This window comes from Sebastes umbrosus, chromosome 23 (genome assembly GCF_015220745.1).
Source record: "Sebastes umbrosus isolate fSebUmb1 chromosome 23, fSebUmb1.pri, whole genome shotgun sequence".
NCBI lineage: Eukaryota > Metazoa > Chordata > Actinopteri > Perciformes > Sebastidae > Sebastes > Sebastes umbrosus.
Window position 1 is genome coordinate 2,968,120 of NC_051291.1, and position 26,539 is coordinate 2,994,658.

At 36.6% G+C, this 26,539-nt stretch overlaps 1 protein-coding gene across 2 annotated transcripts; it reads right to left on the reverse strand.

Moving 5' to 3' along the window:
- Positions 1 to 11,784: 11,784 nt before the first annotated feature.
- Positions 11,785 to 24,475, reverse strand: e2f7 (E2F transcription factor 7). 2 transcript variants are annotated; one of them, XM_037761318.1, is made up of 13 exons: positions 24,126 to 24,475; positions 23,633 to 23,743; positions 22,199 to 22,507; positions 20,887 to 21,046; positions 19,594 to 19,833; positions 17,977 to 18,132; positions 17,753 to 17,896; positions 17,459 to 17,641; positions 17,256 to 17,340; positions 16,176 to 16,482; positions 15,473 to 15,653; positions 14,089 to 14,477; positions 11,785 to 12,729 (listed from the first exon to the last, which is right to left on the reverse strand). In XM_037761318.1, exons 2-13 carry the CDS (start codon positions 23,741 to 23,743, stop codon positions 12,562 to 12,564), a joined length of 2,433 nt encoding a protein of 810 aa, XP_037617246.1. In that variant the 5' UTR covers positions 24,126 to 24,475; the 3' UTR covers positions 11,785 to 12,561. The 2 variants fall into 2 exon arrangements, with proteins under 2 accessions (XP_037617246.1, XP_037617245.1); XM_037761317.1 differs by having other exon boundaries at positions 24,115 to 24,474.
- Positions 24,476 to 26,539: the final 2,064 nt, after the last annotated feature.

The window sequence follows — 26,539 nt, forward strand, 5'->3', positions numbered from 1 at the left end:
AGACCCACCTGTGTTTACGCTTGATGTTCTTGGGCAGCATTGTGTATATATATATATATGTATAATAATCTCAATTATAAGAATTGCACTGCTGTATTCATCTGTCTAAACTTGCCGTTATCCTGCTCCCTGCTGGACACAGAGTAAATGCACATGATGGCTTGTTAATGTTTGTAGCACAGATAAAAAAGCCAAAAAGAGGTTCTCAATGAATAGTATTGGATATATTGACAAAATGTATATTAGACAAAGGGAATTTTTCTATCTCATTTATTTCTGTAATAAAGTGATCGGAGACCCGAATCACTCAGACGGTTAAAGCCCTTTTCTCCATGAGCCAATTAACCTCATTTGATTGTTAATTACATTCAGCTGATTGAACACAGCCAGGCTTGATTGCAACCAGTCCTGCAGGATCTTAAACCTCACCAGTATCCCCCACTGTGGAGCAGTCACCACAGAGTCCCTTCCTACAATCACATGATGTCTCTATCAAAAGAGGTTCCCAAAGGAAATGAGAAAGGCATATGTTGTATATATAGTCTTCAGCAGAACCCAGAAGAACATTTAAAGAAGTGCAGACTTCTCAAGCTTCAGCGAAAGGTCAGTGTTCATGACTCCACGATAAAAAAGACACAGATGGAAACTCTCTGCTAACCAATGGAATTATGGTGCCTTCAAATAGGGGTCGTGTTTACCGTGTGTTTACGAGTTGGGCCCGTATGAACGCCCTCATCATGTCGTATTCACGACCTCGGAAGTGGAAAGATTCAGAATTTTCAGAGTTCACGACTTGTGACGTATTTGCTGACATTTTCAGGAAATGGCGGAGTCAATGGAAGCTGATTTTTCGGTGCATAATAAGTGAATATATTCTAATTTTAGTCGTTTTTTTCTTTGTTATTTTATAATATGTCTGAGGAAGATGTTGATATTCCCAACGACCTCATCTTCTTCCACTTGTCTTTATGCATTTCCTGCATTATGTTGCCCGTTTCGCATTCTTATTTTAGTTATTTATTTTTTTAGAAGGCGACCAAATTGCTAAAAGTTAAATTTTGACTATAAGTGCAAAATAAAAGTAAAGAAATCCTTCACGTTTACTATATTCTACTACTAGTAGTTCTACTATATACTACTTAAAATACAGAGGTCTTTTAAATGGATTAGATTAGACCCTAGATGACTGCAGTACAGACAGCAAAAAGTAATTATACAAAAATATATTTGGTTATAATTAATACGCAATGTGAATAATTCAGAATAATTTTAGGCTGTTATTTGATTTTGATTGTAACATTTATATGTTTTCATTTCAATTTAGCCGATTCCCAATAGTCTAATCCCTTATATATTATAGATATGCATGTTGTTGTTAATTTGCTACTGTAGATGATAAAGTATTCAGACAAAAGAACTTTGCTTTGTGTTTGGCGACGCGCCTCGGGCCTAATCGTGTAATTCAGAAAGAATTTCTGTGAGCAGTAATAAAATAAATGGTCTTGAAGCAGGTGAAGCTGCAGCTCCTCCGGCCCTTATATGGACACAAATACTGAAGGTGAGGAAAGTAGAGCCACGGATAAATGAACAGAAACGAAACGTCGAGCATTTAGAGGGAAAATTAAGGTTGCTGTAAAAACAATAATGGGGCAGATTATGTCACCTTTTTAAAGGATATTATTGGGTACACAAAATTACGTGTTTATCAGATGTGACACATTGTACAAAAACATCATATGTTGCATTATGTTACCCTTAAATGGACATAAAGCCCCTTTGTAAAGGAAAGAGGAGCAGACTGAGTTTCCAGCACTCATTCGCTGTCTCAGGAGAACTAGAGAGACATTCTGACGTGCTGTTTTGCCCTCTAAGAGGAATAAAGTATCCCCTAAATCAGAGGGTCTCAAACTTTGTGGGAACAGGGACTCCGTAGAGGGGAGAAAAAAAATCGTAACACCAATTAATTATATTTGTTTGACAGTGACAAACAGAAACCACCACTTTGTTTTGCCCTGTTTTGTCTGAAAAAAAGTTTGATAAATGCTTGAAAAAAATGTCTCAAAAAAAAAAGTTAGAAAAATGCTTGAAAAAAATAATCTGAAAAATGTCAGAAAAAAAGTCTGAAAAAATATCCGAAAAAAAAAGTCAGAAAAAAAATATCTGAAAAAAAAGTCAGAAAAAATATCTGAAAAAAAAGTCTGAAAAAAAAGTCTGAAAAAAAAGTTTGGAAAAAAGTCTGGAAAAAAAAGTCTGAAAAAAAAGTCTGAAAAAAAATTTGGAAAAAAGTCTGGAAAAAAAGTCTGAAAAAAAAAGTCAGAAAAAATATCTGAAAAAAAAGTCTGAAAAAAAATATCTGAAAAAAAAGATCTGAAAAAAAAGATCTGAAAAAAAAGTCTGAAAAAAAAGTCAGAAAAAAAATATCTCAAAAAAAAGTCAGAAAAAATATCTGAAAAAAAAGTCTGAAAAAAAATATCTGAAAAAACAGTCAGAAAAAAAAAGTCTGAAAGAAAAATCTGAAAAAAAGTCAGAAAAAAAATATCTGAAAAAAAAGTCAGAAAAAATATCTGAAAAAAAAGTCTGAAAAAAAAGTCTGAAAAAAAAGTTTGGAAAAAAGTCTGGAAAAAAAAGTCTGAAAAAAAAGTCTGAAAAAAAAGTTTGGAAAAAAGTCTGGAAAAAAAGTCTGAAAAAAAAGTCAGAAAAAATGTCCGAAAAAAAAGTCAGAAAAAAAAGTCTGAAAAAAAAGTCTGAAAAAAAAGATCTGAAAAAAAAAAGTCTGAAAAAAAAGATCTGAAAAAAAAGTCTGAAAAAAAAGTCAGAAAAAAAATATCTGAAAAAAAAGTCAGAAAAAATATCTGAAAAAAAAGTCTGAAAAAAAATATCTGAAAAAAAAGATCTGAAAAAAAAGTCAGAAAAAAAATATCTCAAAAAAAAGTCAGAAAAAATATCTGAAAAAAAAGTCTGAAAAAAAATATCTGAAAAAACAGTCAGAAAAAAAAAGTCTGAAAGAAAAATCTGAAAAAAAGTCAGAAAAAAAATATCTGAAAAAAAAGTCAGAAAAAATATCTGAAAAAAAAGTCTGAAAAAAAAGTCTGAAAAAAAAGTTTGGAAAAAAGTCTGGAAAAAAAAGTCTGAAAAAAAAGTCTGAAAAAAAAGTCAGAAAAAATGTCCGAAAAAAAAGTCAGAAAAAAAAGTCTGAAAAAAAAGTTTGAAAAAAAGTCTGGAAAAAAAAGTCTGAAAAAAAATATCTGAAAAAACAGTCAGAAAAAAAAAGTCTGAAAGAAAAATCTGAAAAAAAGTCAGAAAAAAAATATCTGAAAAAAAAGTCAGAAAAAATATCTGAAAAAAAAGTCTGAAAAAAAAGTCTGAAAAAAAAGTTTGGAAAAAAGTCTGGAAAAAAAAGTCTGAAAAAAAATTCTGAAAAAAAAGTCAGAAAAAATGTCCGAAAAAAAAGTCAGAAAAAAAAGTCTGAAAAAAAAGTTTGAAAAAAAGTCTGGAAAAAAAAGTCTGAAAAAAAATATCTGAAAAAAAAGTCTGAAAAAATGTCAGAAAAAAAAGTCTGAAAAAAAAGTCAGAAAAAAAAGTCTGAAAAAAAATATCTGAAAAAAATGTCCGAAAAAAAAGTCTGAAAAAAAAAGTCTGAAAAAAAAGTCTGAAAAAAAATATCTGAAAAAAGTCCGAAAAAAAAGTCTGAAAAAAAATATCTGAAAAAAATTTCTGAAAAAAAAAGTTTGAAAAATGCTTGAAAAAAATACTCTGAAAAATGTCTGAAAAATAAGTTTGAAAAATGTTGGAAAAAAAATTCTGAAATTTTTTTTTGAAAAATGCTTGAAAAAAATACTCTGAAAAATGTTGGAAAAAAATTTCTGAAAAAAAAAGTTTGAAAAATGCTTGAAAAAAATACTCTGAAAAATGTCTGAAAAATAAGTTTGAAAAATGTTGGAAAAAAAATTCTGATATCTTTTTTTTGAAAAATGCTTGAAAAAAATACTCTGAAAAATGTTGGAAAAAAATTTCTGAAAAAAAAAGTTTGAAAAATGCTTGAAAAAAATATTCTGGAAAATGCCAGAAATAAATTCTAAAAAATGTTGGAAAAAAAATTCTGAAAAAAAAAAAGTTTGAAAAATGCTTGAAAAAAAGATTTGAAAAAAATTTCTGAAAAAAAAGTTTGAAAAATGTTGGAAAAAAAAGTTTGAAAAATGCTTGGAAAAAAAGGTTTGAAAAATGTTGGGAAAAAAATTTCTGAAAAAAAAAGTTTGAAAAATGTTGGAAAAAAAATTCTGAAAAAAAAAGTTTGAAAAATGCTTGAAAAAAATACTCTGAAAAAAAGTCTGAAAAATGTTGGAAAAAAAAAGTTTGAAAAATGCTTGAAAAAAAAGGTTTGAAAAATGTTGGGAAAAAAATTTCTGAAAAAAAAGTTTGAAAAATGCTTGAAAAAGAAAATCTGAAAAATGTTGGAAAAAGACTGAAAAATGTCAGAAAAAAAAGTCTGAAAAATGTTGGAAAAACATTTCTGAAAAAAAAAGTTTGAAAAATGCTTGAAAAAATACTCTGAAAAATGTCAGAAAAAAAGTCTGAAAAATGTAAGAAAAAAAGTCTGAAAAATTTTGGAAAAAAATTTATGAAAAAAAAAGTTTGAAATATGTTTGAAAAAAAGACTGAAAAATGTTGGAAAAAAATTTCTGAAAAAAAAAGTTTGAAAAATGCTTGAAAAAAATACTCTGAAAAATGTCTGAAAAATAAGTTTGAAAAATGTTGGAAAAAGAATTCTGAAATTTTTTTTTGAAAAATGCTTGAAAAAAATACTCTGAAAAATGTTGGAAAAAAATTTCTGAAAAAAAAAAGTTTGAAAAATGCTTGAAAAAAATACTCTGAAAAATGTCTGAAAAATAAGTTTGAAAAATGTTGGAAAAAAAATTCTGATATCTTTTTTTTGAAAAATGCTTGAAAAAAATACTCTGAAAAATGTTGGAAAAAAATTTCTGAAAAAAAAAGTTTGAAAAATGCTTGAAAAAAATATTCTGGAAAATGCCAGAAAAAAATTCTAAAAAATGTTGGAAAAAAAATTCTGAAAAAAAAAAGTTTGAAAAATGCTTGAAAAAAAGATTTGAAAAAAATTTCTGAAAAAAAAGTTTGAAAAATGTTGGAAAAAAAAGTTTGAAAAATGCTTGAAAAAAAGGTTTGAAAAATGTTGGGAAAAAAATTTCTGAAAAAAAAAGTTTGAAAAATGTTGGAAAAAAAATTCTGAAAAAAAAAGTTTGAAAAATGCTTGAAAAAAATACTCTGAAAAAAAGTCTGAAAAATGTTGGAAAAAAAAAGTTTGAAAAATGCTTGAAAAAAAGGTTTGAAAAATGTTGGGAAAAAAATTTCTGAAAAAAAGTTTGAAAAATGCTTGAAAAAGAAAATCTGAAAAATGTTGGAAAAAGACTGAAAAATGTCAGAAAAAAAAGTCTGAAAAATGTTGGAAAAAAATTTCTGAAAAAAAAAAGTTTGAAAAATGCTTGAAAAAATACTCTGAAAAATGTCAGAAAAAAAGTCTGAAAAATGTCAGAAAAAAAGTCTGAAAAATGTTGGAAAAAAATTTCTGAAAAAAAAAGTTTGAAATATGCTTGAAAAAAAGACTGAAAAATGTTGGAAAAAAATTTCTGAAAAAAAAAGTTTGAAAAATGCTTGAAAAAAATACTCTGAAAAATGTCTGAAAAATAAGTTTGAAAAATGTTGGAAAAAAAATTCTGAAATCTTTTTTTTGAAAAATGCTTGAAAAAAATACTCTGAAAAATGTTGGAAAAAAATTTCTGAAAAAAAAAGTTTGAAAAATGCTTGAAAAAAAATATTCTGGAAAATGTCAGAAAAAAATTCTAAAAAATGTTGGAAAAAAAATTCTGAAAAAAAAAAAGTTTGAAAAATGCTTGAAAAAAAGATTTGAAAAAAATTTCTGAAAAAAAAGTTTGAAAAATGTTGGAAAAAAAAGTTTGAAAAATGCTTGAAAAAAAGGTTTGAAAAATGTTGGGAAAAAAATTTCTGAAAAAAAAAGTTTGAAAAATGTTGGAAAAAAAATTCTGAAAAAAAAAGTTTGAAAAATGCTTGAAAAAAATACTCTGAAAAAAAGTCTGAAAAATGTTGGAAAAAAAAAGTTTGAAAAATGCTTGAAAAAAAGGTTTGAAAAATGTTGGGAAAAAAATTTCTGAAAAAAAGTTTGAAAAATGCTTGAAAAAGAAAATCTGAAAAATGTTGGAAAAAGACTGAAAAATGTCAGAAAAAAAAGTCTGAAAAATGTTGGAAAAACATTTCTGAAAAAAAAAGTTTGAAAAATGCTTGAAAAAATACTCTGAAAAATGTCAGAAAAAAAGTCTGAAAAATGTCAGAAAAAAAGTCTGAAAAATGTTGGAAAAAAATTTCTGAAAAAAAAAGTTTGAAATATGTTTGAAAAAAAGACTGAAAAATGTTGGAAAAAAATTTCTGAAAAAAAAAGTTTGAAAAATGCTTGAAAAAAATACTCTGAAAAATGTCTGAAAAATAAGTTTGAAAAATGTTGGAAAAAGAATTCTGAAATTTTTTTTTGAAAAATGCTTGAAAAAAATACTCTGAAAAATGTTGGAAAAAAATTTCTGAAAAAAAAAGTTTGAAAAATGCTTGAAAAAAATACTCTGAAAAATGTCTGAAAAATAAGTTTGAAAAATGTTGGAAAAAAAATTCTGATATCTTTTTTTTGAAAAATGCTTGAAAAAAATACTCTGAAAAATGTTGGAAAAAAATTTCTGAAAAAAAAAGTTTGAAAAATGCTTGAAAAAAATATTCTGGAAAATGCCAGAAAAAAATTCTAAAAAATGTTGGAAAAAAAATTCTGAAAAAAAAAAGTTTGAAAAATGCTTGAAAAAAAGATTTGAAAAAAATTTCTGAAAAAAAAGTTTGAAAAATGTTGGAAAAAAAAGTTTGAAAAATGCTTGAAAAAAAGGTTTGAAAAATGTTGGGAAAAAAATTTCTGAAAAAAAAAGTTTGAAAAATGTTGGAAAAAAAATTCTGAAAAAAAAAGTTTGAAAAATGCTTGAAAAAAATACTCTGAAAAAAAGTCTGAAAAATGTTGGAAAAAAAAAGTTTGAAAAATGCTTGAAAAAAAGGTTTGAAAAATGTTGGGAAAAAAATTTCTGAAAAAAAGTTTGAAAAATGCTTGAAAAAGAAAATCTGAAAAATGTTGGAAAAAGACTGAAAAATGTCAGAAAAAAAAGTCTGAAAAATGTTGGAAAAAAATTTCTGAAAAAAAAAGTTTGAAAAATGCTTGAAAAAATACTCTGAAAAATGTCAGAAAAAAAGTCTGAAAAATGTCAGAAAAAAAGTCTGAAAAATGTTGGAAAAAAATTTCTGAAAAAAAAAGTTTGAAATATGCTTGAAAAAAAGACTGAAAAATGTTGGAAAAAAATTTCTGAAAAAAAAGTTTGAAAAATGCTTGAAAAAAATACTCTGAAAAATGTCTGAAAAATAAGTTTGAAAAATGTTGGAAAAAAAATTCTGAAATCTTTTTTTTGAAAAATGCTTGAAAAAAATACTCTGAAAAATGTTGGAAAAAAATTTCTGAAAAAAAAAGTTTGAAAAATGCTTGAAAAAAATATTCTGGAAAATGTCAGAAAAAAATTCTAAAAAATGTTGGAAAAAAAATTCTGAAAAAAAAAAGTTTGAAAAATGCTTGAAAAAAAGATTTGAAAAAAATTTCTGAAAAAAAAGTTTGAAAAATGTTGGAAAAAAAAGTTTGAAAAATGCTTGAAAAAAAGGTTTGAAAAATGTTGGGAAAAAAATTTCTGAAAAAAAAAGTTTGAAAAATGTTGGAAAAAAAATTCTGAAAAAAAAAGTTTGAAAAATGCTTGAAAAAAATACTCTGAAAAATGTCTGAAAAAAAGTCTGAAAAATGTTGGAAAAAAAAAGTTTGAAAAATGCTTGAAAAAAAGGTTTGAAAAATGTTGGGAAAAAAATTTCTGAAAAAAAGTTTGAAAAATGCTTGAAAAAAATACTCTGAAAAATGTCTGAAAAATAAGTTTGAAAAATGTTGGAAAAAAAATTCTGAAATTTTTTTTTGAAAAATGCTTGAAAAAAATACTCTGAAAAATGTTGGAAAAAAATTTCTGAAAAAAAAAGTTTGAAAAATGCTTGAAAAAAATACTCTGAAAAATGTCTGAAAAATAAGTTTGAAAAATGTTGGAAAAAAAATTCTGAAATCTTTTTTTTGAAAAATGCTTGAAAAAAATACTCTGAAAAATGTTGGAAAAAAATTTCTGAAAAAAAAAGTTTGAAAAATGCTTGAAAAAAATATTCTGGAAAATGCCAGAAAAAAAATCTAAAAAATGTTGGAAAAAAAATTCTGAAAAAAAAAAGTTTGAAAAATGCTTGAAAAAAAAGATTTGAAAAAAATTTCTGAAAAAAAAGTTTGAAAAATGTTGGAAAAAAAAGTTTGAAAAATGCTTGAAAAAAAGGTTTGAAAAATGTTGGGAAAAAAATTTCTGAAAAAAAAAGTTTGAAAAATGTTGGAAAAAAAATTCTGAAAAAAAAAGTTTGAAAAATGCTTGAAAAAAATACTCTGAAAAATGTCTGAAAAAAAGTCTGAAAAATTTTGGAAAAAAAAAGTTTGAAAAATGCTTGAAAAAAAGGTTTGAAAAATGTTGGGAAAAAATTTCTGAAAAAAAGTTTGAAAAATGCTTGAAAAAGAAAATCTGAAAAATGTTGGAAAAAGACTGAAAAATGTCAGAAAAAAAAGTCTGAAAAATGTTGGAAAAAAATTTCTGAAAAAAAAAGTTTGAAAAATGCTTGAAAAAATACTCTGAAAAATGTCAGAAAAAAAGTCTGAAAAATGTCAGAAAAAAGTGAGTGTAGTAGAACTAGTAATAGTTAGTGGTGTATACTGTAGTAGTAGAACTAGTAATAGTTAGTGGCGTAGTAGTAGAACTAGTAATAGTTAGTGGTGTATACTGTAGTAGTAGAACTAGTAATAGTTAGTGGCGTAGTAGTAGAACTAGTAATAGTTAATGGTGTAATAGTAGTAGATCTAGTAATAGTTAGTGGCGTAGTAGTAGAACTAGTAATAGTTAGTGGTGTATACTGTAGTAGTAGAACTAGTAATAGTTAGTGGTGTAATAGTAGTAGATCTAGTAATAGTTAGTGGCGTAGTAGTAGAACTAGTAATAGTTAGTGGTGTATACTGTAGTAGTAGAACAGGCAGCAGCAATAGAAAGGTAGTAATTTAGCATTATGTAGTAGTAGCAGTAGTATCTATTGTAGTTCTAGTTTAACTTGCTGTAGCAGTAGAAACAGCAGGAGTATCACAGTGATAGTAATACCAGTAGTAGTGGTGTATTGTTGAGTGAATTGTTCTGGTTTGCCTCAGTAACAGAGTGTTTCCACAGCGGATACTTGGCTAAACTATCTGTCTATATAATGTTAATTGTCCCATCTGCTGAGGTTTAGTGTACTAAACGCCTCACAGGGGCCAAACACATCTATCGGCAGCTCCCTCGGCTCAGCTTTAGTACCGATATAAAAGCTCCGATTAGATGTTTATGTCCTCGCACAGATGGCGTGTGTGTGTTTGTTAAGTGCGACTCAATCAGCCCGATCTGACCCAGAGATCACACTTGATATGTTGAATGTGTTTCTCCCCCGACGGAGTTTCATTTATTATAGATAAGAATTTAACCTCAGCGTGCCGATGTGTTTACTGCATGTGTAATTAGAATTTTAACCACCTTTCACTCTGACGTGAGCAGTGAATACTCATTTGTGTGGCTTCGCCTCCTACCGAGACCATCGGTTCCATCTTAGTGTTTAATGTGTACACGCCGCATTGTGTTACAGATGACGAGTGTCGTCTGACCACATTAGCGTGGCTCGCCTCCATCTGCTGGAGCTGGGCCGCTCTGAATTGGACTCTGAATTATTGGCGGCATCTGTAAATTTGTAAATCGGTAAACGGAAGCCAGCTGTTAAATATGTCAACATTTGGATTGGCCATTTTTAGTGGATTGTTTCCATTGTAGAGTAAAACTGAATAGCATAATTAAAGGGACTCAGAATCAGAAATGTCTTGTTAACAGCGACACCTGTGGCCGTTAAGTCAACGAAAGTCAGCGTCCTGTTGCTCGTGCTCGCTCTACATAGACATGAAGGAGCATCGCTCAAAACAGTGAGGAGACACACGTCAGCTTCACAAGACACGGGAAACCTCTGTTGGTCTGGAGGAGCTGCAGCAGTTATTTCTGCACAAACGTCCACTGAACATTCACTAGATATTCTCAGAGCTAAAGTAACTCTTCTGCAGTGTGGAGTGAGCAGCATGCACGTGAGAGGTGGAGCGAGAGAGTGAGAACGAGCGTGGTGTGTGAGTGAAGGCAGACAGAGGAGCAGAGTACAGCAGAGACTCCGGCCCTGGAGACCAAAGCTACGGTCTCCCCTGTGTCTTGAGAGTTGACACTGTTTTGCTAGACGGGCTTCACTAGATGAAACTTTGCGGTTTCGGTGCTTCCGTGGAGTCTGAACAGCGTAGCCACATGCGAGCGTGCATGTGACACCGACCCGCAATGATTTCTAAGAGTGTAAGAAGTGTAACAGTCCCTTTTAATCTAGAATGTTTTTTTCTACCCAAGATAAAACGAAGAAGCCATTTTATCTTTGAAAGAACCCACACTTTGGTGAATAAATATCACAATAAAACACACATGACAAAGCTGGCCAGCGTCATACATGTTTTAATAAAGTTTGTGAGAGTCATACAGAACCAGTTTGGCCCACAACTACAGAGACAGCAGAGCTACAGTGAAGAAACAGCTCCAGGTCTCGTAAAAGAGGGAAAGATCAGCAGACACAACGAGGGATGCACCGCCACCGATACGACTTTTTCAGTCCCGATGCCGATAACCAGGCTTTGGGTATCGGCTCATACCGAGTACCAATCCGATTATACCAGTGTTTAATTAATGGAAGTGACTGGGATCATTCTTTGATGTGTAAGGCAACATCAGGCTTTACTTGAATATTGCTTTCCTAACTTTGTAAAACAAAAAATACAACAAATAAATACACAGATTTTAAATTTAGTGACTTATTTATTATTAAAATAATAAATCGTACACTAGAAAAATTCTTAAAAACATCTTCAAAATTAACAAAGAAGTACAATTCATGTGTAAAAGCTTTTCAACGCCGCAACAAATCAAAATTTAAAATTTGCCCCCGTTTATCACCGATATCCGAGCCGGTATTGGTGCATCCCCTTCGACACAACTACTAACAACTAGCAGTGCAATAATCATTATTTTAAACACAGTAAAGCAGCATTTAACATCCTGCATGTGAGAGTTATAAATGGCACTATGAATACAATGTACAAAAATAATATTTACTGACATAAAACAGTACATTAATAATGAATACAGAGAACAATCCAGCTGGTCAGAGTGGATTATTGGTGCACCCTTTGGTGTGACGTAGCTCTTCTGTACACAGCACACAGTATTTTGGCTTGGAGGTAAGTTGGCGGGCTTATGACGATACAAATCCCTGCACAAACATCTGTAAAACCACCTTCTCTCGGTAACGTGCACCTAACTCCCGACCACACCAGCGGGTTGCGGTCGCACTGGGAGTCTCTTGAATGTGTTGGACTGTATGAATGATCTATAAACTCAGTCTACTTTCCCTGGATAAATTAAGGATACAAAATCTTTACAGTACTCTGATATCTCTAGTAAAGTATTCAAGTACCTGAGAGCAGCGTCACATTGTCCTTCAGTAACTAAAGGGGTTTGGTGTTTAACCATTGAGGTTGCACATACACAGCACCGGTAACATTTGTCTTCCTGACGAGTACTTGAACGCACCATGAAGTCCCTTGAGATTCCTGGCTGGCTGTAAACATGTTAAGGCTTTAGTGATTTTCTCCTCACAGTAAATGAGCCAAGAGCGGATTGTCTGCTGCGACTGTCGATGTAAAAAACTGGTGATCAGCAGCTGATTCCTTATCATACCTTGATAATGTCACAAAACCTGAAGGAGGGGGCAAACTAACGACATTCACTTCAACATTAAGACAGACGTTCTGTCAGAAACTTAGTGCTTAAAAGAAAACATATTCCATTACAGTCCCTGTAATCAACATATATTAAGTATAAATAGCAATTGGACTATAATACACAATGTTTGGGGGGAATTAAGGTAGCTTGATCACGTCTGGGAGGGGAAATTAAGGCTGGAATATATAAAATACAGCAGTGGCCGACTCCCACCACAGGAGGGCACTGTGGCTCTGGCAATACTGCTTCACTCATTGACTCTCAAGTGTCCCATAATTGAACCATTAGGCACATTTTGGACCAATAACGGAAGAGTTTCATTGAAAATGGTAAAAATTGTAACAGTAAAATCTGGACAGGAAAGAGTTTATTTTAACAGTATTTTGCTAAAATTAATATTTTGGAAGGAAACCTTTAATTTAATAATTAATAACCAAACAAAGCACCAATGCTTTGAAACCATATTTTTTAACCTTCAAGTGTTAAAAACAGCATAGTACGCCTATCCGTCTCCTCACATGTCTAACCGGTTGGTTGGCGGGTGGCCGACGTCCAGTCTCCTTTGTGCCGAACCTCTTTTTCGGGCAGCCGGCGCGGCGCCGACGACACATCCCAGCGTGCCGGGCGTCTGGAAGAAAGCCTTAGAGGACTTTGGCGTGGTTTCCTTCGGAGTATGTGGAGTCTGTGGAGAGAGAGAGTGACGTGAGATTGGAGAACATTTACACAGGATCCTGCTTCAGTTAGTTCCATTAATGCCGTGCACTGTAGGGAGAACTAACTATGGACTAACTGGGGATGACATGAAGAAGGTTGGGTTGACATAAAAATAATAAAGGATAGAATCCAACGCCAAATACACGGACATTTCCACATATATTTACTAGGGCTGTCAATCAATTAAAATATTTAATGGCACACTTTTTATCTGTTCAAAATGAACCTTAAAGGGAGATTTGTCAAGTATGTAATACTCTTATCAACATGGGAGTGGACAAATATGCTGCTTTATGAAAATGTATGTATATATTTATTATTGGAAATCAATCAACACAAAACAATGACAGATATTGATCCAGAAACCCTCACAGGTACTGCATTTAGCATAAAACAATATGCTCAGATCATAACATGGCAAACTGCAGCCCAACAGGCAACAACAGCTGTCAGTGTGTCAGTGTGCTGACTTGACTATGACTTGCCCCAAACTGCATGTGATTATCATAAAGTGGGCATGTCTGTAAAGGGGAGACTCGTGGGTACCCATAGAACCCATTTACATTCACACATCTGGAGGTAAGAGGTCAAGGGACCCTTTTGAAAATGGCTGTGGACGTTTTTTCCTCGCCAAAATGTAGCGCAAGTTTGAAGCGTTATTTAACCTCCTTCGCAAAAAGCTAGTATGACATGGTTGGTACTGATGGATTCCTTAGGTTTTCTAGTTTCATATGATACCAGTATCTTCACTCTAGCTTTAAAACTGAGCCCAGTACAACCTTAAAACACAAGCCTGGTCTCGTCCACTTTCCAGGCGAGGCGCAGTTCATCTCCAACGGGCCTAATCTAGTAAACAACACCTGGACCTTTTCATGATGGTACCACTCAGCCCATATTAAAAGTGAAGAAGAGGTGGAAAGAGAGGACACCCCCTGAGTTATGCCTCGTTACAACACGGCCATCGACTCGTCTCATTGTTTCTAATGCTGCATTAATTAGCCGTCCAGCGCCTCAGCAGGTTGTCTAAAAGCCACTCCGTTTGAGCGGAGCAACGCCGCCAGCCTATGTGAAGAACATTAATCCCTATTCAACAACTTGGAGATTAATCAACTTGAAACGGCTAAATGAGGAAGTGTCTAAATGAGTAAATGAGGGGGAAAGCTTTCACAAAACAGATGCCGCGCTTGCTCTCACGTCAAGCTGCGTTGTGGCATTTTGCAAGCGCCTGGTACCAGAAAGGTCATGTGTCATTATGAAGGCAAATGTCGGCGTTAATGCGGTTTATAGAGCAGAGAGATGTGTGAGGGAGGGCTGCGATAGTTCTTACCAGCAGTTCCGGTGGGTTGATGCTGACAGTCTGACGCGGTCCTGAGGGTGAATGAGGAATGCCCGACCCGTACAGCCGGCTCTGTTCTGGAGGGGATGGCGATGGAGCCGAGGACCTGCTGATCTCTGATGCCGCCGTCAGGCCGTACGGCGCCGCCCCCACCATAAAGTGGGTGTGTGGTGACATCACAGCTGGCAGGCTAAAGCTCAGTTTGTTGTGGGCCTCGGAGACTTGCTGTTGTAGACCGCCGGCCACCAGGGGGTAGTGGGAGAGGGCCGCGGACGGCAGCAGGACGTACGGCAGCGCCAGGGTGGGAACACCGCTGGGAGGAAGTGCGAGACCGGCTGGTGACTGGCTGGCAGAGAGGAGGAAGTTGAGGCTATTCAGACCTGGAGAAAACAGGGAGAGGTGTTACCTACTGTATGTAAAACCATCCTATTGGTGACACATTACTTTACAACTTTAATGTGATAGTTGATTAGTGTTACGTCTTTGTAAAGATTGCAAACACGTTAAACGACCGAGAACAAATCTCAGCTTTGGCGATTCTTCATGAAACTGTACATTTTATTGCATTTTTGCAGGTAGGGGCTGTATGTATCAGTCAATTCCAAAACCTTTCTATTGCTTCTTTATTTATTTACCTTTGTATTAATTCCCTTATTTATTTACTCTTCTGTTTAATTTGATTTATTTTTTTTACTATTCATTTTTAAATGTATTCATTTATTTATTTTTTATTTTCTTATATTTTATATTTATTTTTATTGTATTTATTTATCTTTGTATTAATTCCCTTATTTATTTACTCTTGTTTCATTTTATTATTTTTTTTATTATTTTTTTAAATTAATTCATTTATTTTGCATTTATTTTTTTTATTTAATTTTCTTATATTTTATATTTATTTTTAAATGTGTGTATTTTTTTTCTTTATTTTCTTTATTTATTTATTTATTCTGCACAATTTTCTCTTTGCATTTCACCCCTTTTTATTTCCCCAAATGTATTTATTTCTGTATGCTGTACTGTGGGTCATCGGCCAAAAATAAATAAATAAATACATTTAAAAATTAATTAAATTAAATACATGAATAAATAAAAGTGAAATTTAAACATAAGAGTAAATAAATAAGGGAAGTAATAGAAAGAGAAATAAATAAAGAAGTAAACTAAAACAGAAATATCTATTTATGCATTTCATGACATTTATTTATTTATCGAGTCATTTATTTATTTATTTTTTATTTTGGCAGGTTCCGTCCAGTATTTTAACTCCAATTGCGTGTACTGCTTCATGAGGTTGCACAAAAACACACTTCTCGAGTCAAGCTAACAGGTTCAGCCATCCTTGCGTGAAGCGTAGCTTTGTTACGTATCTTACCTGCGTTGTTGGGTACGTAGAGGTAGTGTGATGGTTGGACGGGCTCGCTGCTGCTGCTGTTGCCACCTAGACTCTCATCCAGCAGCCGCTCTCTGGAGAGGCCTGATAGGTGACCGGGAGAGGTCCTGGTGTTACCCGTCTGAGAACAGTCTGCTGCTTCACCGCGAGGTTCAGCTCTCATCTGGAAGGGAAACAAACACTGGAGATAAATGAACCTGGACCAGCTGATTTAAGTCTACAATCCATCTTGAATGAACATTTGACATCTTAATGAGTGAACTAAAATCACTGCAGTTGATTAACACTCTCCCCGTCTAACAACGCTGGAGTTTAACTTCTGCCGACTCATTTTCCTGATGAAAAGTGCAGCGCTTATCATCCAACTCTCTTAATCCACCTTTCTAAAAGACCACTTTATGACGAATGGGACTTTTTTCAATTACTAGGATTGTGGCCTGATTAATAGCTCTGGGTTTTACAATCATAATATCCTATACGTTACTAATATGAGTCTTTAATTACACCAGGAATGAGTTATCCTCATCAGTGAGTATTTCATACTTTCAATTCAAAAGGATCTTTTAATTGTGGGGTTCAAAACTGCACAGAAAGAAAGACCTATTACTGCACTGAACAAAAACTAATTATACTACAAGCTGAACCAAGACGAGAACAGCCACGAACAATACTAAACACATCTCACCTCGTCACATTCCTCTAACCCAGACGTTCCCTTCTTCTTCACCACCGTCCCCTCCTCTTCCTGTTCTTCGCTCCTTCTCTTCCTCCCCTCCTCAGACTCCAACCTGGGCGACCTCTGACCTTCGGGCACCTGGTACAGCATGACCACCGACGGCTGGGACAGGCTGGGCAGGTAGGCCAAGCAGTGGCGAGAGGAGGAGGAGGAGGAGGAGGAAGTGAAGAGGTGCTCTGGGTGGAGGGATGGCGCCAGCAGGGTGGGATGGGTGGAGGACGGAGCCAGCGGGCCGCTGCTGAAGGCAGGACGGTTACTGCAGGGAAACGACAATTGATTAGAAAATTAGAAGTAGAGCTTTAATACTCAGTGGTGTTTCTAGTTACTTTTTGCGAAGTCCCCGTATGAGCCACCTCCCAGCTATGAACCTCCAGCTCTTATCCTGTGGGCTCCCGCTGCCTCTGGTGCACACAGCTTCGTGTTTAAAATATTCCTTTTCAACACACACTTCTACGCTCTATTATTTCTCTCCCTCCAAAAACACTTAACAGCCACGGTCTGGAGTTAGCTGTGGTTTGGCCACAAGCAGGCCGACCATAGAAATAACACGAGTTACTGTGTGTACTGTATCTACGGAGCCAAACTATTCATATCCACAGAGGCATGTTACGTTTAGCCTGAAGCTACGAACACATCAGCCAATGCAAACACTGGCAGTGTGTGAGATATTACGTATGAGAGACTCCTTCAGTGAACGGGGAGCCTCGGCATCCTATAACTAGGTCATTGCAATAGCTTTTAATGCTTAATGGGACAATTGGGGCTGTCAATCGATTGAAATATGAATCGCAAATCAATTCAGTATTTTCTTTATCTGTTAAAAATGTACCATAAAAGGGAGATTTGCACTGACTGTATCCAGCAAGCCACACGTTGCTACTGGATCAAAAGGATGCCGAAATAACTACATAATAATGATTTGTAAAAAGTCTGAATTCATGCCCGCATCATTCGCATCACCGGGCGTGAATTTGCGTTGACTTCGTATGTAATCGCACTGTGTAAAAATCATCATCAGCATTAACTCACTCTGAGCTGTTTCCAAACTGCAGTCGACACACTGCGTTGTTGCTCGTCGTCTTTTTGGAATAATCCACCGGCTGGTTTGGCAGACCTGCGGGCGGCGTGAGGGAAGAAAACAATTCATCAGACAAGAATATAAAAATGTTCTATTGTTATAAACTTTAGTTTGGGTGATTGAAACATAGACCAGAAACCTGAGCGTCTCGTACCTGTGAGGTCTCGCCGTGGACTGCTGGGTGCAGAGTTGACCAGCCGCCGTACGGCCACAGAGGTCGGCGTGATGTTGAAAGAGGCGTGCCGAGCCATCTTGGCTCTTCTGAGGTCCTGGCCTGCAATTGGCTGTGTGGCTTCAGGCAGAGCGACAGCCGCCATGTTCACAGTATTTCCTACAGCTGATAATGGAGAAGGAGTGGGTTAGCATAACGGCATAAATTAAAAATGCAGTTATTAGCAATAAATCTGACTCTTTTATCCAAAAACGCCGTATGGATGACAGTTCTTACCAGCATTTGCCGAGCTTTTGAACTCAACGGGGCCGAGCCACTTGAAGGCCGGCTTCCTGCCTCTCTCCTCTCGGACATGGACCTTCTTTATGAGGCCCAGGCTGGTCAGCACATTTGCGATGTCGTACAGTCGCCGCACCTTAGCTGAAGATGCAGGGATGATGGTTAGTTTTTTTGATAAAGGATTTGTATAAGAGGACGTATTTCTTTTGCACTTTTCTTACTTTTGTACTTGCTGTGACTCGACGAGTCCTGGCTCTCCTCGATGAGGATCTTCGCCGCCGCGTCCAGAGTAACCGTCTGAGTTTTGGACACCAGGAACAGCATGACGAACTTCTGGCTCATGATGCGCAGGGATTTGTCTTTCCTGTTGCCACCGGCTACAAAAATAACAGAGAAACGTGCAAGTGTGTCAGATTACTGCAGTCACAGACAGGACTCATGAAGTCAGATAACATGACCTTTATTTATCACCAGTGAAAAGTGGGTCGTGGCAGCATCGAGGAATAATCACCTGAGATGCTTAAAGGGACAGTTTGTATAAAGACAAACCATATATATAAAACTGGGAGGTATGGGGACTAACATCATCACACACGAATACAGTTGGACTCATTGGATCCACAAGAGTCTCAGCTTTACAGTGATACACAATTTTTTTGTAATTCCAAGACTGTTTAGGGACATTTTTAGAATAAATAACACATTTGTACTGCAAAAAAACTGCATGGTTTTTGCCCCAAACTGCATGTGATTATCATAAAGTGGGCATGTCTGTAAAGGGGAGACTCGTGGGTACCCATAGAACCCATTTACATTCACACATCTTGAGGTCAGAGGTCAAGGGACCCCTTTGAAAATGGCCATGCTAGTTTTTCCTCGCCAAAATTTAGCAATACTTTGGCGCGTTATTTAGCCTCCTTCACGACATGCACGTATGACACGGTTGGTACCGATGGATACCTTAGGTTTTTTAGTTTCATATGATGCAAGTATCTTATCCCTAGTCCGCTACAACCTCTGAAAGACAAACTAGCGGCCGGGTCCACTGGTCAATTAAAAATTGATACAGCCTTTTGGAGTAAAACATATTGCGATACTCATGTGTATCGATATTTTCTTATACCCTTAATTTTAGCCACCTAAAAGAAAATCAATATCAGTTTAAGTGCACGCTATATTTAGAATATTTTCACTGCTTTACCTCGCCACCAGACAGCCTTTTCCAACGGGGAACTGTATCTATGCTCTCTTCAACGCCACCAGACCTATAGATACGTTTCACTTTCAGTTCGCCGTCGGAAAATCTTCTAAATATAACGTACACTTAAACGCCTACTGATTTTTCTTTTAGGTGTCTAAAATCCCCTTTTCTGCCGTCCCCGTCCATTGACCTCACACAACCCCACTTCAAAACATCCAAACTATCCCTTTTTAATTCGAGCCGATGCCTTAATAACCCCATATCAGTTGTGGGCGTGTTGACAGCTACCGCCTGAGGTTATCCCATTCAACCAACCACAACAAAGCCAGCAGACATTAACCACTGAATAGACATCATGCACCCTTGTTAACTACTTCTTTGTCATGAGTGTTATTATAATAACGCCACCTAGTCAACACAAACACACCCTCTTAATGAGTGTGCAGGTATGAGGATCGTAATGGAAACCAGGCTCGTGTGGTTTTAGCTGTCGTGTTAATTTGGTGGAAGCTGCTCCTGTAATCTACACTTGGGGAGGGAATTAGTGTAAGAGGCAGAATCCACTGACTAAATGATGGAGAAACTTTAACTCTCAACACGCTTTTCATTGTTAGTTTTTTATCTCTGAGTTCATTACCGTTGCCGGCGTCTCCTTCCGCTCCGTCGTCCTCGCGCCCCGGTCCGGCCTCCCTGGTCTCGGCGGGCAGATCCATCTGGAGGTGGTAGCCCTGCTGCCGCCCTCTCCGCTGCAGCTCCTCCAGCGTGGCCTCCAGCCGCAGGCGGCCGTACCAGGTGTAGCTGTTCTTGGCTATCCGACCCACGATCATGAGAGACTCCAGCACGTTGACAATGTCGTAGATGCGCCGCCGCTCCACTCCTGACAAGTTCAGTGTGAGAGTAGAGAAATTACTACGGGTGGGGGAAAAACCGATTCACCTCTGTATCGTGATTTGTTTTAATGATTTTGAAATAATTTTTTTAATGCCAGGATCGATATATTTGCTTCATTTGAGTCTATGCATGACGTCATATCCGTTCCGTATCCGTCAACCAAAACAAACCGCAGTGAGCCGCAACGACAAAGCAGAAAACGTCGGAGGGTCTGCGTGGATGCGACCTGCACCCTCACATGTTAAATCCAGCGTGGTAAACACCACACATCCAGTAAAGGATGGAAACACTTTGGGTTTCACACATTGACAGGAAAAGTAGAGCTAGACATCACGGCTAAAGCTGCATGCTAACTCTGTCACGGACAGAAAACGTTATCGTATTGCGGTAACGTTGCGGTCGAGCCGGCCGTCGCTCTCGTCTCCGTGGTCAAATGGGCCGACGCTACGACTGTAGAGCACCCAGATACTGACATTTATGTTAAATGCATTCAAACTAACGACTGACAATGACTGATATATTTGACTTCAGGACATCTCTGACTACATACATGCTGAAAATCAAACATTTTTTATTGTATTAATTTAGAGATTTTCCAAAGTAAAAGTTCCTAGAAGTGTCTAGTGTTAAAAAAGTTAACAAAAATAGCGATAAATCATAATATTGATTCGGCACCCAAGTATTGGGATAGTATCGAATCGGGGGATTGGTGTATTAGTTTGGAGAAATGACCCGCTCGTTATTGGAAAACATGCTCACATTTAAATAAAAACTCACCAAATGGTCAGTGTTTTGATTAAAACGAATATAAAAACTAAAGAGCCTTGCTCCAAATGCAGCTGTTTGTATGAAAAACAAGTCTCCATAGCAACCATTTCCTAAATTACAATAACATAAAAACTTTATAATGCTCATTAAACAGACATTAGCTGCTTCCCTTATCGTCTCCCTCCCATGAGGTGTTTATAACAGCAGCAGCGAAGGCAGCGGCTGGGAAGAGTCCAAACTCTCTTTTCTCCTCCCCGTTACTGGCTCTTACCAAGACTGGTCGCCACCTCATCCAGAGAGATCCAGATGGGGCTGTGAAGCGGCGGATAATCGGGGTAGAGGGCCAGGAACTTCTGGCACAGCAGACCGAGGCTCTTCTGCTTCCTGCTCGGCTTTTTGTCGGCGTCGTCTTCTTCGTCAGCGGCTTCAAACTGAACAGACAGATAAATCATAAAGAGATAAATTAAACAGTCTACTAATTTAGAGACTTTTAGGGGACTTCATCAGGGTTATAGTGCGATCCTTTCCTTTAGCATGCACATTAACACACATCTCAGCTCAGAGCATTAAATTGCTTTTCTGTAACACGTCTTCAAGGGCACACACTTTGGGAAAGAATTCAACCCTGCGATCCCGATAAGGCCGGGAGAACCTTCACACGTCGGATTTAAGAAATAATCGTATCACAAAAGCTCAGCGGTTTAGGCTCCAGCTGCCACTTTATATATAATAATATGACTTTATCTATTCGGCATAACTGAGTGATTGTATTTGTGCATTTGAAAACTCACTATCATGAGAGTTCAGCTGCTAATGTTGAGTAAAGGTGGAGATTCTGGGTTGCTCTGAGAGCATTTCCATGATTAAACAATAACTTTAATCTATTTGATTTCTCCCCAGTGGACACACAGAATAAGACATTTTTAGACTTCAAGAACTTAACTGAGAACTTAGAGTCTGTGTTTTAGGATTGAAGCATAGTTTGTCATCAGAAGAAGTGTCTAATCATGTTGTGGATGAATAAAATGTCGACAATTCATAAGAAAATATAAAAAAATTGATGAATATCAATGAATTTGATGTAATACAAAGTTGCACTACTTTTTATCGAGTTTCAATACAGCTATAAAAAAAATTCCATTCCATCTTTTAGTAAAAATAAAATGCTGTAAATGTAGCTGTTTTTGATGACTAACAGGTGACCCCTCTCCCACGTTTGCCCTCAAACCGTGTCTTGCGCTCTCACTGGCTGTAGCTCCTCGACAGGTCAGACATTAAGCCTGCTTGGTGCATCGGCGAGCCTCTTGGCTCACGTCTTTAAGCAGCGAGCCAAGCCAATGCCAATTTGCCTAAAATCAGGGTTAAAGTTGTGCAGTGTGAACTACACTAGTCGTCTGAATGTGCTTTTGGTGAAACGCCGATACAGAGCAGAGAAGAGAGGCAGCGTGCCCGTAGATTAAACCAAAACGTAGCAGCATAGTTTTTCTGTTAGTTGGCTTAGGTGCTGTGAAAAAACGCCTATAATGGGAGGGAAAACTCTGATTTTCATAAATTGCATCAACATTTTGGCAGATGTCACACACCTGACAAGAGTCTTCCACCTCTGTATCCTCCGCCACAGCATCTGGACTCGCCGGCTTGTCATTCTCGTTCTCTATAGGCCTGAACAGAACCTTCTTCATCTCTCTGTCCCGGATGTCCGGGCTCGCGGCGCTGATCAGCATCTTCAGATTGGCGGTGGGCGTCCAGGGCTCGGCCAGGGCCGTGTGTTTGATGGGGGTGATGTGGGCCAGGTCGGGGGTGCCGCCCTTTCTGCTCATCAGCAAAACGGGGACGGGGGACTCGGCAGATTTCAGCGGCGTGGATCTTCTCCTCTCTGTGCAGATGTTTTCCTGCGATGGAGACAATAAATGTTTAGTTAAAGCTGCAGTGGGTAGAAAAGGAGCAAATATATCCTGACAGTAGTGCATGAGACAGGTAATCTGGAAAAAAAATCATGTTCCTCGGTGTCCTCCGGTGCTCCTAATGTCATCTGCAAGACTTCACAGAGCGGAGGAAAACAACCAATCAGAGCCGAGCTGGAGCCTTGCCGTCTCTGAGCAGCTGTCAATCACTCGCGAACGACCAAACGGTCAAACTAGGCAGCGCTGATCAAATACGATTCAATATTCTGTTACGTTAATGCCTATTTCTGGTATAAAATGTTTTCAGAAACATATTTCAGTCTACTATTTAGATTGACAGCTGCCTCCGTTGAATGAACAGCCAATAGGAACGCTCTCTCTCTGAAATGACCTGTGTTTGGTCAAAGTCTCCCGTCACTGGCTAGATTGTTTTAAAGTCTGAAAACAGAGCCATGAGGAGGAGCAGAAGTCTCTCAGAACACTTGAACTATAATATGCTGAAAGGTTATTATGGGATTTTTCCCCCAGTGATGCCAAAAATATACTGACTACTTCTGCTTTAAGGTTTCAATCATTTGCTTATACTGGGTGGATTTCCAGAATTGACCATTTTGGAGCGAAGCGTGACAATCTAAAGCACCATTAGGACATGTATTCACGTTGAAATCTTAGGGAATTTGGGTGCTGTATTTAAAGAACAAATCAAGTTCATTCAAAGAAAATCCACTGATTTGCAATTAAATCTCATCCAGTTACGACTTTATTCTCGTAGTATTACAACTTTATTTTCATTAAATTACAACTTTTTTCTCGTAATACTACGACCCTTTTCTCTAAAATGTATGATTTTTTCTCGAAAAGGCCTTGTTTGGCATTTGTTTCCACTCTAATCCACAAACTACTTTCCTACTTCCTCTCATGGAAACCTAGCTGTTACAATCCAAAAGCCAGCCTGGCCTAACCCATATCTTTTTACCTTATCTCACTGTTTAGATGCCACCACATCACTCCAAAACATCTGTCTCTGATCATCCTGATGCTGCAGCCCTTCCCCCAGTTTTATCATATCAAACCTGTTTCACAGCTTGGACCCCACCTAACACCAAAACTTACCTTTTGTTCACTTTGGCCCCCATCTTCCTCCTCTTCTTCCTCCTCCTCCTTCACAGTGAAACTTTTCCTGGGACTTGTGAGGTCTTTCAGTGCCAGACATTCAACTTCCATCTGCAGTGCAATAAAGTTAACATGCATATTAGAAAAATCATTTAATGCATTACCTGACTAACATCTCAGAATGAATGCATGGTGTAAAGTGAGTTATCTAGCACTCAGACACTAACAGAGTGGTCAGCCTGAATTTGGGCGCAAAGACCATCAGCTAATAATTAGCCTCTAGCACAGCTACTAGTATTTCAGCTTTACTTTAACACTTTACTGCTCTAATAACACAACATAAACCTACATCAATAGCAGCTGATATAGCAGGTTTAATGTGTTATTACATGGCATTAGTGTGCTAGAGCCTGAGAGAGCAGAATATGACTTAAAGACACATTGAACACATGGAAGGTAACACATCTGGAGGGAAAACTCACCTTTATCTCACCTTTCTCTGCTCTTAAATGACTTGAAATGACCCTATATAGCTCCGTGTGTCTTCAAACTAACATAGCCACTAAGTTTCCTTCGTTAAAACAGCCTGTCCCTCCTCCTGTCCTCTGTCTTCTGTCCTCTGCTGTCCTCTGTGTGGAGACATCACCCGCTCAAGCTTGTTTTCTGGCGCTCTCCTGCATCTGGCTCGCTCCAGCCAATCAGAAGCCGCGGTGTGTGTTGACGTCATTTGACTCCAGCTAATCAGCGTTGTTGTGCTCGGCTTCTAAACCAATGAGCGTGGAGGACGGACACGCCCACACCCCGCCGCGGCTACAGAGGAGTTGTGTTGGCGGGGCAACCGGCGCCCTCTGTCCAAGCCGGATAAAAAGAAAGAGGTCTCACTCTACAGATATTTCTAGTACAACACAAGAAAGCTGTGTCATAATGCAGTTTTTATGTAGTTTATTTGGAACAGCTGATGCATAAACAAGGAGTACTGTTAAAATCAGAAGCTAAAATTTACGCAAAGAGAGCAATTCCCAATCATTATTAACCATTAAGGCTATTATTATTATTATATTTTTTTATTATTATTATATTATTATTATTATATAATTATTATTATTGTTATTATTATATTATTATTGTTATTATTATTATTACTAATAATAATAACAATAATAATACACAGGAAGGCGTAATATTATGAGAATAAAGTCATATAAAGTAGTAATTTTACGTGTTATTTTTCTTTCTTTCTCGCAAAAGTTATGACTTTCCTCTCGCAATATTACGACTTTTTTGATCGTAAAGTTATGACTTTATTCTCGTAATATTACGACTTTTTTCTGTAAATCTCATCTCTTTTTTCCCCTCAATGTGGCCCTAATACTCCGTCGTACATTTGTATTTTGGCTCTCACTGCATTAGACTTATATACTATATACTGAGACTATAAACTGTGTTACCTTCATCACAATGATCAAATGTTTTGCGGCTCCAGACTGATTTATTTGTTTTGCCTTAAATGGCTCTTTTGATAGTAAAGGTTGCCGACCCCTGGTCTAGTAGAAACACAAAATACAGGTATGAACCTGAAAATGAGCACGATACGGGACCTTTAATGACTGCTAATCCTGTTCACTTTTGAACACAATAAATATATTCTGAATAAAAACAAAAGGGAGCATTTATGTGTAACTGCCATACATACTGTAGGTATAACCATACTACTAATAACATCTGGGTTTATTTATTTTTCCACTGATTTATTTTCTCAAAGGAGTGACTCCTCGTCTTCATAGACGATCTTTGCTTCTCCTCCTCCCTACAGTGACAACCAGCGTCCAGCAGCTCTGCACCTAGAAACCCCTCTATTAATACCTTTAACCTAATCACAGGGCTTTGTCTGACTATAATTAGCTCTGTGGTTGAAACAGACAGATGGGAGGGACAACCTAGTGGCGCTAATATCACCTGGAACACAGCGCGAAAAGTTGTGCAGGGGAGGGTGCAGACAGACAGGGTGCAGACAGACAGGGTGCAGACAGACAGGGAGGGTGCAGACAGACAGGGTGCAGACAGACAGGGTGCAGACAGACAGACAGGGTGCAGACAGACAGGGTGCAGACAGACAGACAGGGTGCAGACAGACAGGGTGCAGACAGACAGGCTGCAGACAGACAGGGTGCAGACAGACAGGGTGCAGACAGACAGGGAGGGTGCAGACAGACAGGGTGCAGACAGACAGGCTGCAGACAGACAGGGAGGGTGCAGTCCTGCATGCAAAGAGGCTGTCTGAGGAGGACCAGCCCCAGTTCTTACATAATAGTCCCCAATACACAGAATCTGCCGCCAAACTATTCAAATCAGGGCCAGTGAAGAAGGAGGGAAACATTCAAACTACAATAAATCTGTGACTCATTGGTCCCAGACTATTACTACACAAATACATTAAAGGTCCCATATTGTAAAAAGTGATATTTCCATGTCTTTTATATTAAAAAGCAGGTTTAAGTGCTTTATAAATACTGTTAAACTATCAAAACGCTCAATATACGGAGAAACACACACAGCTCGTATTCAGAAATTGTGCGTTTGAAACAAGCCGTTAGGATTTCTGTCCATTTGTGATGTCACAAATATACAATATTTAGACACATTACACGGTTTTAAACGTAAACATTCTAAATGTGTCCCAGTTCATTTCCTGTTGCAGTGTATGTGAATAACATCAGCTGACAGGAAGTAAACATGGACCCTAACTGTTGCCTAGCAACACAATTCCGTTGCAATACCATTGCAATTAGCTAAAACGGAGCGTTTCAAACAGAGGGTAAATACAGGTATATTCAGACAGACAGTACGTGGAAAATAATGTGTTTTCTGAACATTACAGCATGTAAACATGTTCTAGTAGAAACACAA

What these genes read in the sequence shown, in the direction of transcription:
- e2f7 (XM_037761318.1), bottom strand. Translation starts at nt 23,743, where the DNA reads ATGGAAGTTGAATGTCTGGCACTGAAAGACCTCACAAGTCCCAGGAAA. An exon ending in CAAAAGCTCGGCAAATGCTG is followed by an intron (nt 17,642 to 17,752) that starts GTAAGAACTGTC and finishes CTCCATTATCAG; the next exon opens with CTGTAGGAAATACTGTGAAC. An exon ending in CAGTTTGGAAACAGCTCAGA is followed by an intron (nt 16,483 to 17,255) that starts GTGAGTTAATGC and finishes GTTTCCCTGCAG; the next exon opens with TAACCGTCCTGCCTTCAGCA.